Raw genomic sequence first — 18454 nt, forward strand, 5'->3', positions numbered from 1 at the left:
TAAACAGACACATGCAATAGCACTGTAAGTTTTCCACTGAACAAATATGTGGGCAGTGGTAGTGCAAGCTTCCTCACAGCAGCTTGGCCAGCATGGCTAAATCATCAGCTAGCTGCCTCCAGTGAGCAGGGAGGTCTGCCTCCATACTCATTCAAGTCCTTTGCTTCTTGCCAGAGATTGCCAACAAGTGTGCCAAATATGAGATGGACACCTGTCCACTGGTAACAAAACTGTTACCAGTGTGGTGATCTTTATTAAATATAAGTTTTATTTCTGTCAGAAAGAGTGGGAAGAGTAATAAACTGTGGCCTAGTGAAGCAGAGAGATAGCAAGAGGAGCTGAACATATTCCCCACAGAGGCGCATTTAGAGAATACAGTACCTGTAATAAAACTAAAAGATATTTTTAGGTAAGGCTGAACAATTAAAAATAGAATCACAAAGCCAAAAACTTCAAAAATTAAAAGGTCCAGTAGTAACAGACCTACAATATTTTACATCAGCAGTTCACAAATTGAGATGCATGTAACGGTGGTATGTAAGCTGCAATCAGATAGCATACAAGTTTAAAATTTAAATTAAGTATAGTATCAGAATAAGAATCTACTGTAACTGTATTGATTGAACTTATAAATATGGTGCACTAGATGCTTTTCAATTTTAGAGGTGGTACACTAGGTTTCAGTGTGAAAACTGCTATTTTATGATGTACGTATAATGAGAAACAGTAAATATATTGCCACAGTTAAGGGAAGTAGGAAGAGAAAATTACATGTTACTCTTGGAACTGACTCTTTGTGATGGTAAGGATGCATAGAGTCACATTTTTATTCAAATACTGTTTAACTGTAACTTTACTTAGAGGGATTCCACTGGACCACTTGCCTAATTAAAGTTAAGCACGTACCTATGCAGTTGCAGTACCAGGGCCTAATTTCTTATACTTTGTGTTTAGTTTTTAAAATAAAGAGATAGGCATTTGAAGCTAAGATCTGGTGGTTTTCCTAGCGAGGGCTGGAAGCATCTTGAACCAATACCAGTACAGCTGACTAGCCCTACATGCATGTGCAGTATATGCCTGTACAAAGTTTTCACTGTATATGTTTAATATGCAGTTTTTTTAATGATCCTATTTTTGCTAAAACAAAACCAATTTTATTTCAAGTCAAGAAAAGACACTGCTCCTCCACGAAGATTATGTCCCCACCAAGTTTCAAAATCTGGCCCTTTTTGCTGTAGTTGTGGTCAAAAGTATGGTTCATTTTCCCCATTTCAACAGCAGAGAAACAGTAATTTTATTTAAACTTCATAACTGAGGTAATTTAGCTCAAACTTTTAAAAGATTCACCTTCTAAGAGAACCAAGCAAGCGTGAATGTTTTGGAAGCTATCAACACCAGAAAATAGACAGTTACAGTGGAAATTGTTCTGAAATCCCTTTCTCACACATCTGCAAGCGCACACACTAGATTACTGAGTTTGGGCACTGAGCTGTGGATTTGGGCATAAATGACAAGAGACTGCTTTGCTACTTGAATCTCCGCACTAAAAAGAAAAATGCGCAAGAACCCATCATCACTGAAAGGCAAAAAGAAAAGGCTATTAAGTCTAATGTGCAAGGACTGTGACTGTTGAATTTAAAGTGTCATTTCAGGTCATTCTAATCTAACATTTTCATATAAATGAATGTAAGGAGATGTGTGAATGGAATGAATACAGCAGTACTGTAGAGAACTAAAGATAATTAACAGGGCTGTCAAGCAATTAAAAAAATTAATTGTGATTAATTGCGCTGTTAATAGAAATATTCAAAAATATTTAAATAAATGGTGTTCTACATTTTCAAATATATTGATTTCAAAACAGAATATAAAGTGTACAGTGCTTACTTTATATTTATTTTTGATTACAAGTATTTGTATTGTAAAAAAAAACCAATAGTATTTTTCAATTAACCTAATACAAGTACTGTAGTGCAACCTCCACCATGAAAATTGAACTCAGATATAGACTTGTTAAAAAACAAAACCAAACCTACATTAAAAATAAAACAATGTGAAATTTTAGAGCCTGCAAGTCCACTCAGTCCTACTTCTTGTTCAACCAATCGCTCAAACAAGTTTGTTTACATTTGCAGGAGATAATGCTGCCCGCTTCTTGTGTACGGCACCTGAAAGTGAGAACAGGCGTTCTCATGGCACTGTTGTAGTCGGCGTCACAAGATATTTATGTGCCAGATGCGCTAATGATTCATATGTCCATTCATGCTTCAACCACCATTCCAGGGGACATGCGCCCATACTAATGACTGGTTCTGCTCGATAACTATCCAAAGCAGTGTGGACTGACAAGTTCATTTTCATTATCTGAGTCAGATGCCACCAACAGAAGATTTATTTTCTTTTTTGGTAGTTTGGGTTCTGTAGTTTGCGCATGGGAGTGTTGCTCTTTTAAGACTTCTGAAAGCATGCACCAAACCTTGTCCCCCTCAGATTTTGAAAGGCACTTCAGATTCTTGAACCTTGGGCCGAGTGCTGTAGCTATCTTTAGAAATCTCATTGGTATTTCTTTGCATTTTGTGAAATCTGCAGTGAAAGTGTTCTTAAAATGAACAACATGTGCTGGGTCATCATCCGAGCTTGCTATCACATGAAAGATATGTCAGTATCCAGGTAAAACATTGTCAGAGACATACAATTCTCCCCCAAGAAGTTCAGACACAAATTTAATAAACGCTTTAAAAAAAAAAAAAAAAAAAGCATACGAGTGTCATCAATATGGAAGCTTGTTCTCTGGAATGGTAGCTGAAGCGTGAAGAGGCATATGAATATTTAGCATAGCTGGCACGTAAATGCCATGCAAATGCCTGTTCTCACTTTCTGGTGACACTGTAAATAAGAAGAGGGCAGCACATTATCTCCTGTAAACGTAAACAAACTTGTTTGTCTTAGCAATTGGCTGAACAAGGAGGACTGAGTGGACTTGTAGGCTCTGAAGTTTTACATTTTGTGTTACATAACTGCACTCAAAAACAGAACAAAGTCTACATTTGTAAGTTGCACTTTCACAACAAAGATTTCACTACAGTACATGTATGAGGTGAACTGAAAAATATTTTTTGTTTAAATCTTTGCACCGTAAAAATGATCAAAAATATACACTGATTTTCAATTACAACACAGAATATAATATATATGAAAATGTAGAAAAACATGCAAGATATTTAATTTCAATTGGTATTCTATTGTTTAACAGTGCGTTTAATTTTTGATTTAACTGATTAATCAAGAGCCCTAACAATTAACTGAAAATAGTGCTAACTGTAATTCAGTTATAGGAAATGCATCTTTCTAATTTAAAAATTTACAGCCAGTATTTCCCCTTCTTTTGTACTGTATTTTGGAAGACATGAGCAGCAAAAGGAAATCCATGTCAATTAGGGCTGTTTACAAATTTTGCACTGTAATTTTATATATGTGTACCTAAGGTTGTGAAATCTTCCTTTATTATATAAATAAAAAATCTTCCTTTATAATTAGAGTTATCTTGTGAAAACTTCTTGTAGAATAATTGGGTAGAAAAGTTGTCGAAACATTATAGAAAGAAAAGAGGGCCCCGAAAGTTGCAAATGCATTTTGGTTTTAAAAAAAAATACATTTTGAAAACATTAAGTAGGACTGTTCTTGAAAAAACAAATGTTTTGGACCTCATTATTTATCTTTATTTTGTGTAACTCTGTCATTATACCACAGTAAAGGTTGTTTTGGGTTTTTTTTGTTTGTTTTAATTCATACATACTGTAGCAAGCTTTAATTTCCCGTTATTTTAAGGTCTAAACGTCAAACAGTAAAAGACAAGTTCGCCCCCAAAATAAAGTATCTCCAGCTAGAAAGATCCTTTAGGGAACTTTTGTTTTACTTATATACACATCCTGCCAGTAAGTGCTGTAGTAGTCTATGAAACATTCAAAAATGAAAATAAATGGGGAAAAATATGTATTTTACAAAAATGGTTTAGGATATAGTTTGAGAGACTTATTGAAAAATAAAAAGGCAATATAACAATTGTAATAAAATATCTGTAACCTGCATTTTCATAGAATATCAGGGTTGGAAGGGACCTCAGGAGGTCATCTAGTCCAACCCCCTGCTCAAAGCAGGACCAATTCCCAATTTTTGCCCCAGATCCCAAATGGCCCCCTCAAGGATTGAACTCACAACCCTGGGTTTAGCAGGCCAATGCTCAAACCACCTAGCTATCCCTCCCCCCTATTTTAATGGGTTAAACCTAACATTTCTTTTTCCCCCCTTCTAACAGTTAAGAGGAAGGTGGAAAAAACACTAAGAAAAGCTAATATTTACTTACTTGTAATCTCTCTCTTCACTGCTCAGCAATTTTATAAATGACAATATTCTAATGGGGTCCTCAAAAGACAACATGCAATGCTAAGAACATTGTTGGTCCCAGTGATTATGCTGGTGCACAGATATGCTGTCTAAATGCAGGTTTTTAATTAGAATGGCTAGGTTAGATAAAAACCCACAATTGTGAGCTAATATGGACGATATTTTAATACAACTTCTATTGTAACTGAACTTTAATTGTGTTTGATCATTTTCTTTGGGAGAAAATTAAGCTTTTTGGGGTATCTTCTCATTGCAGCTTGTGCTAACAAAATTATTATGGTTGGCCAGCAGCCATACACGAGGAGCACAGAAGAATTAAGGTATGGGCACAAAACAGTTCCATTCAAGGAACTTTGTTCTTACAGGTCTCTGTACCAATCTAAGGTTTGTAGAGCTTACTTTGCTTTCCTCAGTTCCTTGCCAGCAGGTATAAACTGAAGAAAAACTTCAATTAGACACTACTTTCCAGGACACCGTTGCTCAGTTTAGTATATTCCACAATCCTAGGTCTTGTACAAGCTGAAGATATCCTTGGTATTGTATGAGGCTGATGCACCATAAGGGAAAAAAGCATAAAGCAGGTGCAACTTCACAATGAGAGCGTGCCCTGTTTTTCTCGGGATTCCATAAACCAGCCTTCACATCCAGGCTGGATTCAAACAAATCTACTGTGCACCTGAATTTGCTGATCTCAGAGACAGTTCTTCAGAAACGTCAGTGTATACCAAGGTTGGGGCAAAGTCTGTTCTAAGCGGCTGTTAGTTGCTGCAGAGAATCAGATCCCAAGATTTTGCTTTCTTCCCCAGATACTTAATCTATATTTCAACTCCTTTTTAAATGAAGCATTTCTGCCCAAATTTCCACGTATTCCTACTTTTGTGTGCACACACACACACTTTACAGACAATGTAGCCAAGTACTTTTAGATTTAGAACTTTATTTCCGAGAGGCAGTGTAGCCGGAACTGTGTGTCACATTGGAATTTTAGGTTCAACTCAGCTCATGAGGCCTCCATCAATAACAAAGGTTGTGAAAGGCACAGAATTAATATCAGTCTCACTTTTTGTGGCGACTAGCTCATGGTCTCTTAGTACCCAGATAAAAACACCTTGCCAAAGGCATCACAGAGATGGAAAGCAGCAGCAGGTCAACAACGATCATCCTTTCTGTCTGTGCCCAGTCAGGAAGTTCAACTGTGTGTGGCATGCTACAGAAAGATGCAGGCACAATACTAATAGAATCCTGACCGACCTCCAGGAAGCTTTACTGAGAAAAAGCCAGATGGGAAGTAGCAGTTGTTGACAACTTCTAACTCAGAAAAACTAGAAGACATATTCCTTGTGACAGCAAAAGGCACCTTCCTGACCTCAGGACAATCCTCTGCCAAAACTTCAAGTTCCTTTCTGCAAACCATGGAGTCGTTAGGGTTCTTCAAGAAGTGGTTAGAATAGTTTTTATAATGTAAAGGGTTAGACAACATAAATATAGGGGCTGCTGCCATTTAATGAACTCGAATCCTAAAACTGGTCCCAGGGGTCCTCCACTCAGATCACATTTTCAACATGTAGCATTTCCCTCTATGCACAGGGCATACTTCCTGATCTTAATGCCAATTTTTTATCCAGTACAATGTCTTATCTTCTTTTCTGTTACTCTTCCATAGCCAAGAAGCTCTGATGTGGAAAGCTGTCAAATGCTTTTGAAAGATACGTACGTTTACTAAATCCACCTCATGGCTTACAGCGATGAACACTTTCAGAAGATTCCAGCAGGTCAGATCTATGCCAGGGATAGTCTATTTTTTGTCAAGGGCCAAATTTCTCAGTCAAGGTCGAGACTCCAGAGAAAATAATTTCTGGTATTGTGGAGTCCACGACTGACTGCAATATTGTGGATGTAGTCTTATCACAACCATATTCAAAGTGCTCATCAACTCCTTGTTCTTTGATACTTCTCTGTATTCAGTCTACCATGGTATTGAGAGGCTATCTGCTATCAACTAGCACTCAAGTCTCTTACAGCATCACGGCTTTCCACTGCCCTTCTTATGTATTGTCTGGGGGATTACTTTCAATCTAGAAGAATGCATCTAACAGGTCTGAGAGAATCTCCTTTTATTTCCTGCCCATCTTTCTAACCTCTGTAGCTCTGTTTATATCTTCATCAGTTTATAAGTCTCCACATTTTATTTCATCATCGTGTTTACTTCTTCTTTCACAGCTACTGTAACATCTTAATAATGTAACAGATCGCTGGGGTATTTTGTAGCCTACCTTCCCCAACTCACTCATTTACCATTACCTTTCATTTACAGCTGAATAGCCCATTTTCAATTTATGTAACCCTTGAATAGGAGCTCTGTATTTGAATAAAAATATCAAGTCAGATTTCTAGTGAATGCACTACACAGGTCCAGTTATATTGCCATTTCCCTTTGGGAACTAATTTTGTAATTTGACAAATAAAAGCATCAAATTTACTCTAAAGCTTCAGCTATACTTCTCATATTCAAATTTTAATTTCCAATTAAATCCAAAATATCCACTGACTTTGTTGGCTGTTAACATGTCAGGTAACAAAATAATTCTTTACTACCAAAGCCGCAACAAAAATAGCCTTTGTTACTGTAGAACAGAAGTGCCAAGTCATCCAAGGGGAAGCAGCCAATGAGAGCTACCAACATCTATTTGGAATGTATAGGTACCTATATCTTCAAGTCTCAGGCGATAGGCAGAATAAGTCTTATAGTGCAAACATTGGTAAAGAGAAAGCTTCAGAGACAAACTAATATTTAGCACGGCTTATTGTCTTCTTTCCTAATATTCATTCTCAGGTTTTTGTGGCAGACATTAATGAGAGTTTGTCGTAAGCCGATTAGCCTTATGACCGTGGGACTGGTTAAAAGAATGAGTTCATTATACAAATGCGGATCTGATACAACTATATTATGTGCTCACTATTACAAGTATGACATTTAGTATGACCTTTCAGATGTATTATAAATATTGATTTATCAGAAAATACTGATAATTTTTCATTTTAACAGTGAGGTTCCTGTAGAATTAGATTTGAAACATGGCATCTGTAAAATTAGAGACAAGTTTTGGTGCATTGATCCCAGTGAAAGGGATCTTAAAAATTAATATGTGGAAATGAGAATATTTACATGGCTACTTCTCTGACTGCACCTGGAAATCAAATAGTTTGAGATGTAAATATCATTTGCACCTTTAACATTTAAGCACATGCTGAGGCCTCTATAAAAATCAGGCTCTTTGGGACGGTCTCTGCAGGGAGCTGATTGTCCTCAACGCTCACTGGACTTCAATGGGAGCTGAAGGTGCTTGGCCCGTCCCAGGGTAGAGCTCTTACTGTGTTCTGAAAGAACAAGGACCTAACATTATGGGCAAAAGTCTTATGTGGAGAAGTCCAGGAACTGGGACCAAATTTTCAATCGGTTACAACATGAATCTCAAAAGACGCCAATGAGGTTGCTAAAGTTGCTCCGGATTTATGTGATTGAGATTAGAGTCTGACCCTTGATTTTTATGGGATCACTGAATATTGGCTATTCAGAAATCTACTCAATGGAGCTAACCAAATGAGACTTATCAGGTAAGCTCAATGAATATTAAATTTCTCCATAAAGGGCTATTTCAGCCAAAAGTTCCAGAACTTGATTTTAGTTTGATAAAATTTTACAATACCCAGAAACCTGTTGACTGACCATTTAATGAATAATGTTTGTACCTTGCACGTACCTTAAAGCTGGAAAACACCACAAATTAATAGAATATCAAGTGTCTAGAAATGTTCAAAAAATATGATTCTTCTTCAGCACAGAGAGCATCTTTCAATATGCTGCTTAACCTCATTTGAAATATACTTAGCAGATGGACTTCATACATATGTAGATATTACCAGTAATATAAATATTATATTTTGAGGACACTTTAGAGCCAATAGGATTACACAACAGCCATTGATTAGGGACTTGATCTTGCATCAGAACTTAATATCCTAGTCTTCTAGGTGAAATCCTGCCACACCAGCCCCCCCCTTTAAATCAATGGAAGTTTTGTAATTGATTTTAATAAGGCCAAAATTTCACTCCCAGAGTCAGACTTCTCACAAGCACTTGGGATCTGTTAATACAGACCCCAATGCAGGGTCAGGGCTTCAGATTGTAGGGGGAAAATGTCAATTTATATTAATTTTCCACATCAAAAAAACCTCACCACATTCTATTAAGAATTAAGTAAATCTTATTTAAGATCAATGCTCAGGGAATAAACATGCACATCTTGCAAAAATCAACTGTTGTGCAAATGCTGTGGTTGATTTTTCCAGACACATAGTGATGACTGCATAACTGAAGTCACATTGCCATCTAGCTAAATAGACATTTTTGTGTTTAATTCACATCAGAAGCTATTAACAATTATTTCAAAGGGCAAAAGTTTTTCTTCTCCTGATAACAAGAGGCTCAAAAATTTAGTGTTATTTTTGTAAGCAGTGGCTCCAATATATAGTAGTCATCACAGGTAATAAAAGTGTGTGAATGTATGTATATGTATCTGTACACACATATCCACCTTTTACTAATCTAAGAATTTTAGTACAGGACATACATTGAACAGAAAACTGACTTCACTGTTTACTGTTTTACTTTCAACTGAGTTACTTACATTCCAAAGCGCAAGGTTCCAGAGACGTATGTCTGCCAGTGTGCACAATAAAACATGAATGTCCCAGCAAAACAACAAAAGAACATCCAGTCAGGATTCGTCCCCAGCTGCACAGCAATACAAGTTCCCAAAACCACAAAGACTGCAGAAGAAATCAGACAAAAAAAAAAAAAAAAAAATGTACAAAGAAGTCTTTACAAAACTATACAGGAGACAGAATTCTAGCAAAGGACCCAGAGAAAGAGGCACAGTGAGATTACAGTAAATCGCTACATTATATAGTAAAGACTTTTAACAAAGATTATAAATCACAAACAAAAACAAAGCAATGAAATATTTGCATTTCTTGAACTATTACTGCTGTTCAATGAGGGTGCTCAAAGTCACAGGGTGACTGCTGAGATGCTGTTGATTATACATTACTGTGAACTACAATACCTCTGCAAAAATCTTAATCTTGAAATATCTCATCACAACAGATTTGCAGAGCAGCAGCTAAGAGAGAGTTTGCAGAGGGTACCCATTGCAAAAGGCACCCTTCCTACTGAAGTCAATGGGAGCTGAGAGAGGGCACAGCACTTTCTAAAAAGAGATTCTCAGCAATTTATGGGATCAGGCTCTTAATTTGGTATTTCCTTGTTTTTGTTTACTTTTGTTCAAGTTTGCCATTTTCTTTCACGGCGACTTTCATTAAAAGAAATTCCCAAGTTTTCTCATGTGCAAATTACAAAAAAAGGCAACTATTACTCCTGGGGGAATTCTACGCCACTGTGCATGCGCAGAATTTATGTCGCCCGCAGATTTCTTTGCTTCCCTGCAGAAAAATGACTTATGGGGAAACAAAGGGAAGCCACGAGAGTGGTCATGCAACCTTCCCAAGCAGTACGTTTTGGGTGCCCAGGGCAGCCCGCAGAGAGGTAAATCACTGTTCAAGCCCCTGCCCCACTGGGGAAGACCCGGCTGGTGGCTCTTACCCTGCACCAGGCTCAGCTGCTAGTCCCGGCTAGGCTGGAGAGGACAGGACTTCCTCTTCCCCTGCATGGCATCTGGGGCCGGGTCAGACCCAACCCCAGATTTCTCCCCCAGCTGCAGGAATCTCTGAAGACTCCCACACACACTTCCTGCACCCATCGCTCCTCAGCTGCAAGGGGAGGGATCCCTGTACAGGGAGCTGCTCCCCCTTCTGCCCAACCCCCATGCATCCAGACCCCCTCATACCCACACCCTCCCACCAAGCCTCACTCCCCCCACACTCAGAACCACGCCAATGAGCCTCACTCCCCATGCACCTGGAGCACCCCAACAAGCAACCCATACCTGGATCCCCAGCCCCCTGAACCCCAACTAGCTGCACCTGGATCCCCATTTCCCCACACTGGCCTCCCCCACTGAGCCATAGCCATCTTGACCTGGACCCCCCTGCAGAGTCCCATTATCATTGCACCCAGAACCTTCCCCCCCTCCCCAAACAAGCCCCTGTGCATCCAGATCCCCCCCTGCACCCAGATCACCCACTGACCCCCCCACACCCAGACTGCCCCACACAGAACCCTCTCAACTAACACCTGGATCCCTCCACACTTGGATCCTGCCTTGCTGAGCCTGCCTGTCCACGCCTGCTGCACCTGGCATGGAGGGACAGGGCCCTTGGGTGTTTCTGGGGCAGGCCCAGTCTTGGTGCTGTGTCAGGGTTGGGTACAGCCTCACTGCCGAGTCTGTGTCCTGGGAAGGAGCTGCACAGCGATCTCCCACCTCTGTGTAGCCAGTGGCCTGCGCTCCCCAATGCCATGCTGGAGCCTCCACATTTATTTGACAAATAAAATTTGCATAATTTTAAAATATTGTGCACAGCATTTAACTTTTTTGGCACAGAATGCCCTCAGGAGTAAACTATGCATTCTATAAATCTAAAATTACAAAATGAGTGATCCATCAAAAATTTAATATTAGAGTCTCATAAACTGTGTTCTAAGTACCCAAACAAAAAGAATCTGAATCATTCATTGAACAAACAGGGTTAAAGTTACCTCTGCTTTCAACAGAGTCAGGGCTGAATTTGGACTCCCAGTGTCACATACTTTAGGTTCAAAATTTGACTTTAAAATTGTTTTAATTAAGTATAAACTATAGAAGCGTTCTTTGTACTTTAAATGTAAGCTAGGTAAAGTTACTAAATTAGGCTCAAATTTAGCAAGCCACATGTGTAGATCCCATGACATCAACAGAACTACTCATGCTTAGAGCTTTACAGATTCTTAAGTATCTTGCTGAATCAGGGCCTAAATTCCCCTAGTGTCAGTGTAACACCAAACTAGTCAGATTTATGTTCTGCTTAAAAAGAACAAAAGAAAAAAAAAAAACCCAAAAACCCACACAACCAAAAGAAGATTTATTTGGCAATATAACAATAGCATCAAATTGCTCATCTCTTCAACAGCATGCCTGACAAAGGTTTTTCTTTCTATATTCTAGTTTATTATTAGGAATATCTCCAAAATATAAATAAATTTATTTAACCATTATCTTCCAGTTACAAGTGACAATACCTGTGGACAGTGAATCACAACCATGGTCAAAAAGTTCTCCCAGAGGAGTACTACTATTGGTTCTTCTTGCTTGTTTTCCATCTATAGCGTCCAAAGACTGGTAAATGAAAAGGCCACATGCACAAGCAAAATATGCCCATGGAGGTGCCTAAGAGAAAAATAAATAAATAATAAATAAGGTGGTCAGTAAAAGATTAACAAAGATTTGAAACACCTTAAACAGATCTTTATTCTCATACCAAAATAATTCTGATTTGCAGTACCTGAAAATACTCATGAATACATTTTTGAGAGTTTGTACTACAGGGGTATGAACTGCAGAACACATTGGTATGCTGCACTCCAACTCCCTCGTGTGGACACTGCTGTTGCAAGCTAAAAGGTACCAAGTTCACATTAAGTCTTCTTTCAAACGGGGCTAAATTAACCTGAACTAGGTACCTTTTAGTTCATGTCCACAGGGTCTACCCGGGAAAGTTATAGCATAGCACACTAGTATGAACTGTAGTTCACACCCCTGTAGTCCAAACTCTGGGGCCATGTAAACAAGCCTTAAGTTAGCTGTGCATGCATCCACGGGACAGCCTTTTCTTTGAATATTGGTACATATGAAATAAGACCCCCAATCCTGCAATGACCTTCACAGTGGTAGGATCATGACCTACATGTCAAGCTCAAAACTAAACCCAGGTCAGTTGCAATACCAGTTATGCTAATAATAAACAACATTTTGTACTAGAGTTCCCCTTCTCCTGTGGTTCTCAGAATTCTTTACAAAGGGAGGCATATAGGTATAGCCCAGTTTTACACACTATAGCAAATCTCATGGATCCAATACTTTGAGAGGCATTGCACTTTACTGGGTGAAACCTCATTCTATTCCTAGTGCACATATATTACAATAGTTTTATGTCTTTATATTACTTCGCTGTCATGCAATTCTCTCCTACAATCTTAGGATACGAACCTATACATTTACACTGTTTTCAATGGTTTCAGAGTAGCAGCCATGTTAGTCTGTATTCACAAAAAGAAAAGGAGGACTTGTGGCACCTTAGAGACTAACAAATTTATTTGAGCATAAGCTTTCGTGAGCTACAGCTCACTTCATCAGATGCAGTCAGTGGAATACATTTTCAAGGTCAACTTATAATTTGTTTTTTTAAATAAGTTCCTCTCTTTAAGAGATGCATTTTCATAATTTTTGTCTGTACCCATGCACTACACATAACAGAACAGTTTTCCCCATTGGAGACAGTTATCCCTTTGAACACTAATTTGTTATTGTAGAATATCACTAGCTGTTTGCTTCTAAACTAAATATACTTTAGAGTTGTAGTAACTTTATATTGTTTGATGACAGTAAGATTTTCAAAAACATCTATGACTTGAGAACTTAAGTCACATGGACTTGCAGTAGATACTCATACTGTGGTGAGAACATATTCAAAGGTTACTTGATCCAAGTATTGTATGTGATTTGAATTTCACATAAGAAGGAAAGTTTTTTTAAAACACCTAACACTATTTCTAAATGGAAAATTAAGATTTTTCCTAATGAGACCCACGTTTTTCTATATCCAGTTAAAATAATTAGCATTAAGGTATTCACAGTAAAATTTATTACCAAGGCACACCTAATATGGAAAGAGGTATTGAAAGTTATTTTAATCGTAAACCCCTTTCTGCCAGCTTGTACTTTTGACTATCACTACTCAGTATTACATATGTTGTCCAAGCATGTTTTACTGTGTATTTTCATACAAGTGACTTTCATTAACTTCACCTTGAATGGTCCCTTAGAATACATGCTAACTACTTATGCTAAAAACTGTTAGATCTTGTTTTTAGCTCTGACACCCTAAATACCTTTCCGAGACCTGATGAAGAGCTCTGTGTAGCTCAAAAGCTTCTCTCTCTCACCAACAGAAGTTGGTCCAATAAAAAATATTACCCCACCCACCTTGTCTCTTTCATGAACTTTGTTGTACACAGTATACTGTATACTCCTGAGGGCATTCTCTACCAAAAAAAACTAAAAAAATCTGCACACTATTTTAAAATGTGCAGGTTTTATTTGTCAATAAATAAGTGCAGAAGCTCCAGCATGGCAGTGGGGCACAGAGGCTGCTGGCTGCACGAAGGTGGATGATCACCCTGCAGCCCCACCCCCATCCCAGGACACAGACTCAGCAGCGAGGCTGCACCCTACCCTGACACAGCACAAGGGCTGTGCCTGCCCCAGAAACACCCTGGAGCCCTGCCCCTCTGCACCAGGTGTGGGGCAGGTATGCTCAACCAGGCAGGATCCAAGCATGGAGGGGCTCAGTGTGGGCGGAATCCAGGTGTGGGGTGAGAGGATTCTGTGTGGAATAGTCTGGGTGCAAGCAGCTCGGGGTGGGGAAGGAGGACAATGTCTAGGTGTGGGGAGGATATGAATGCACAGAGGCTTGTGGGACAGGGGGCCCCAGGGCAATGGGACTCTGCAGAGGCTTCCAGGTGAAGGTGGCTGGGGAATCAGCGGAGGAGTTGGGTGAAGCGGGGCTTGGTGGTGTGGAGGTCTGGGGGCAGCTCATGGGGGGGGGGGGTGTCAGTGGCATGGGGGGTCTGGATGTGTGGGCTCAGAGAGATGCTGGGGATGGGGGGTTGAGTGCAGGGAGCTCAGTTTGGGGTGGGGGTTCTGGAAGCAGGTGGGCTCCAGATGCAGGGGCTGAGGTTCAGGTATGGAGGGCTAGGGAGGTTCTGGACATACCAGATGAGGCTTGGCAGTGGTGGCTGGGTATAGGGGTTGGTGGATGGGGGGTGGGGGGGCAGCTCACCATACAGTGCCCCCTCCCCCTACCACAGCAGAGGAATGATGGGGGCAGGAAGCAGGGGAAGATGCTGAGCTCCCTGCAGCTGACAGAGGTCTCTGGAGGTGGGTCTGACACAGCCTTAGCTACTCCTTGCAGAGGAGGAGGAAGTCTCGTCCTCTCCTGCCTCCAGCCCAGCCCAACAGCTGGTTCAAGGTAGGAGTCACTTGCTGGAGTGTCCCCAGCCCCGCAGTGATTTACCTCTCCACCAGCTGCTCCAGGTACCTGAAACGATGTACCTGCACTGCTAGGAAGTGGTGCGGTACTGCTCTTGCAGCTTCCCTTTACTTCCCTGTCAAAGTCATTTTTCTGTAGGGAAGCACAGAAATCTGTGGGGGACATGAATTCTGCACATGTGCAGAATTCCCCCAGGAGTAAGTATTATACTGTACTACAACAGACTGCAGTTTATATTGTAGAACAAGTTTTATAATGTGTTGTATTATTTGAGAAGGAGTATGTGATTGTGTAACTAGACTGTGGAAATACATAAGGGGAACAAAGTTAAAGCAGCATTTACCACCTTAACACCCTAGACTTCTTTCCAAAGAGTGTGCCTCCTCTGGTGATAATAGCAAGAAGGGCTGCAGGCAGATGCCAATACTTTAAGCATGTCTTCTTAGACCGACCCCTTCTAAGCATGTAACAGCCCTCCATACATTGCTAACACCAGTGGAGCTGCTCTACTGTTAGTGTTTTTCAAACCAACTTATTTCCAGTTGGATATCAAAAGGCCTGTTCTGGTATACATGGGTATGCAGAAAGACACCCTGGCATCCCTCACCGAGGAAGTAAACTGACTGCAAAGTTTGCTTAATGAAAAAGGGATTCTCAGGCAAGTTTGGTTGAAAATGCTGGAAAGAACTTTGAGGTAAGCTTCTTCAGATACAAGGATAACTTGTTAGTTAAGTTTAGGCTCCAGAATGATGTTCTGGGAACAAAGAAAATAGATTCAAATAAAAACAAAGTTTTATTTTATAATTGAACTTGAGTACTGTGCATAATACAGGAGCAGTAGTCTATGGTAAAACTGTGGTACACTGGGTGATTAGGGCTGGATACCACAGGGCAACACTTCAAAGGGAGTCAGGGGCTGCTGTGCATCTATTGTCAACCTACAAGGCAAAGCTAGGGCTGGTGTAGCCCATGGGAGAGTGCCTGAGTGGCTGACAGGCTGGTTGTGTTAGGGAGCTATCACCCAACTAGCACAGACAAGACTGCCTCCAGCATTAGGCAGGTAGTAATGAGGTGACTCACAGGTCTGCGTGCACCAAGAAGCATCAGACCTACTTATCAATTCAGTTTGAACAACAACAACAAGAAACTTTAGTCTACACAGAGCTTCAGGTGACCACAGTACAATCACAAGTAGTAAAAAATAAGTGGTAACTATACATGCAATGCCAAGACAGGATAGCTCCAGCTTCCTTTTCTCAAAGCTTCCATAGGAACTCAGCAGCTTCTTGTGAGGATCCAAACCAACTCCTTTCTGTCTGCAGCAGCCCCCATACAATTGCTACCAGAATAGCTTGAGCTCCCTTTCCAGTCTATTGTGCTATTACATGTTCCTTGACTGAATGTTTCACATGTATTTGGGCAGAGCCAGACAACACAATGTTAGTGAATGTTGGCCCTTGACATCACTTCCACTTGCCCCAGCGTAACTAGTGAGCAGCAGAACCCAGCTGTTTTCTCCAGGAAGTGCCAACGCGGAAATCCACTTATGTTTTCCTACACACAAATGCTTGCAAGTAGGAAGACCTCTTTAAGACCCTCACCCCCGCCCACAAAGCATTTGTGTTCACAGAACAGCTCAAAATAAGAATTGTGGATCACTCAGTGCAACACAACCTCTTCCCCAAACACAAGAACACAGCCAAAATAATGTTGGCTTCATGCTACTCACATTAAATATGAAATCTGTCATAGTTAGAAGCCCATCTCTTACCTGCTCTGCAGCTGTTGGGCAGTAATACACTAATATTACTGTTGTACATATGTTTATTAACAGTCCAGTAATGGTGATCAGATTTGGGGCAATCCAGGCTGGAATTCTTCCAACTAGCCATTCCCAGTAACCTTGCATTAGTGGCTCAAGCAAGGACTGTCCAGCACTCTGATATTTGTGTTCTTCTAACCGCTTTAGCTGATGCTTTGACAACGGTGGTGTAGGCAACTGAACCAATTTGCGTAACACACACACTGTAGCAGGAACATGACCACAATCCATAGGGGATTCTATGCGTGACTCTCCACATCGCTTCCTTGAGGATCGATGCCCACTCATGGATTGGTTAGCCTTGGAATTTTTATTTGGCAGGTTACAGTTGTGAAGTATTAAGATCCAGATCTACCTGGAACATGAAAGGAATTTAGACATATTTAAGATTAAGAAAATGTGCATAACTCAGTAGCGTTCAACCTCTAAGTGTAACACTATTGTAAGTCTCACATTTGACAGCCCAGGCCAGTTGCAAACCAAATGTGTCCTACGTGACAGAACGAGGAGTAATGGTCTCAAGTTGCAATGGGGGAGGTTTAGATTGGATATTAGGAAAAACTTTTTCACTAAGAGGGTGGTGAAACACTGGAATGCGTTACCTAGGGAGGTGGTAGAATCTCCTTCCTTACAGGTTTTTAAGGTCAGGCTTGACAAAGCCCTGGCTGGGATGATTTAACTGGGACTTGGTCCTGCTTTGAGCAGGGGGTTGGACTAGATGACCTTCTGGGGTCCCTTCCAACCCTGATATTCTATGATTCTATGATTCTATGATTCAATGTTCAGAGGCATTTGCAGAGAGGAATTTTTGAGGGGAATGGAAGTGTCATTTCTGTTCAGCTACTAATGAACATGTGAGCACATAAAAAAAAAAATTATAACCACAAGTAGCACTAGCTTTCACCCCTTGTTGCCTCTCTTGGCAAATATACCGCTGCCCTTAGCCTCATTTCTAGCTCCAGTGGAAATATACACCACTGATATGCATCAGAAACCAAAGACCATCACAAACCTAACCATCTTCTGAGCCAAGTACAAGTCCCACTTCTTTAAAATTGCCTTCTCTAATATAGGTTAGCATGTACATTTAAAAACAAAATAAAACCCTACCCAAACACTATGTTGTGTAGTCAGCTCTCCTCCTGTGAGGAGGACAAGGTGTCAAGTATCTGAATTCGTTGAATGCTGGGATGAGGAGGACAGTATAAGAAGCCACACAGAATGGAACAGAATTAAGATTTCCACAAATCACTGAACACTTCCAACATTTCATGTAAGCCTCCAATGTGGTTCCAGCTTTTCCAGTTGCAATAGAAACTGGAATGCGATTTGAAGCAGAATGGTCTTTTTGGACTGCGCCTACCTGGGTTAACGCTACAGCCTAAAGATCACACAAGCCCCAACACTGTCCAGTAGTTCATTTTTCAGAGGAGCAGCCGTGTCAGTCTGTATCCGCAAAAAGACCAGGAGGACTTGTGGCACCTCAGAGACTAACCCCTTTATCTGAGCAAAGCTGATGCTCAAATAAATGGGTTAGTCTGCATTAGTTCATTGTTGCTTACTCTAGGAGGCACCTCCAGCTAGCGTATTAGTGGATTAAATTTGGAGAGAGAATTTGCAGGAATGCAAGTTGGGGACGGTAACAGCAAACCCCTGGGAGCCTGGAAGAAAGAAAGTTGATATTTGGGGGGGGGGGGGGGGGGGCGGGAATCAGAAGGGTTCCCTACTGAGACGTCTAAATGCAACTGGGCTTTTTAAGCTGCCACAAGCCACGAGACCGCCGAGTAGCTCAGAGCCCGCAGGACTTTCGGCGACATTAGGTCGCCTGGGAAGCCAGAGGGACCCCTGCCAGGGGCCGCTAGCCCCAGCCATGCTGCAGAGAAGCCCTGGCCCGGGGCGGGACAGGACATCACCCCCCTCGGCGGGGAGCGCCCCGGCCCCGCTCCCGGCCCCCCACCGCCGCCG

At 40.9% G+C, this 18454-nt stretch overlaps 1 protein-coding gene across 11 annotated transcripts in view; it reads right to left on the reverse strand.

Annotated features, from left to right (window-relative positions):
* CEPT1 (choline/ethanolamine phosphotransferase 1) overlaps window positions 1-18454 on the reverse strand; it is a 44282-nt gene that overhangs the window by 25528 nt on the left and 300 nt on the right. For 6 of the 11 annotated variants that reach the window (XM_037885100.2, XM_037885097.2, XM_043533834.1 and 3 more), the window contains exons 2-4: window positions 16439-16844; window positions 11639-11786; window positions 9093-9234 (exon numbers count right to left, since the gene is read on the reverse strand). In XM_037885100.2, the coding sequence (XP_037741028.1) occupies window positions 9093-9234; window positions 11639-11786; window positions 16439-16777 (629 nt within the window). In that variant the 5' untranslated portion in view covers window positions 16778-16844. Of the gene's footprint in view, window positions 1-9092; window positions 9235-11638; window positions 11787-16438; window positions 16849-17852; window positions 17874-18454 lie in introns of those variants that run through there. The other 5 variants (XM_037885099.2, XM_037885101.2, XM_043533831.1 and 2 more) reach the window with 3 other exon arrangements.

Source organism: Chelonia mydas, chromosome 21 (assembly GCF_015237465.2).
Source record: "Chelonia mydas isolate rCheMyd1 chromosome 21, rCheMyd1.pri.v2, whole genome shotgun sequence".
NCBI classification, from domain to species: Eukaryota; Metazoa; Chordata; order Testudines; family Cheloniidae; genus Chelonia; species Chelonia mydas.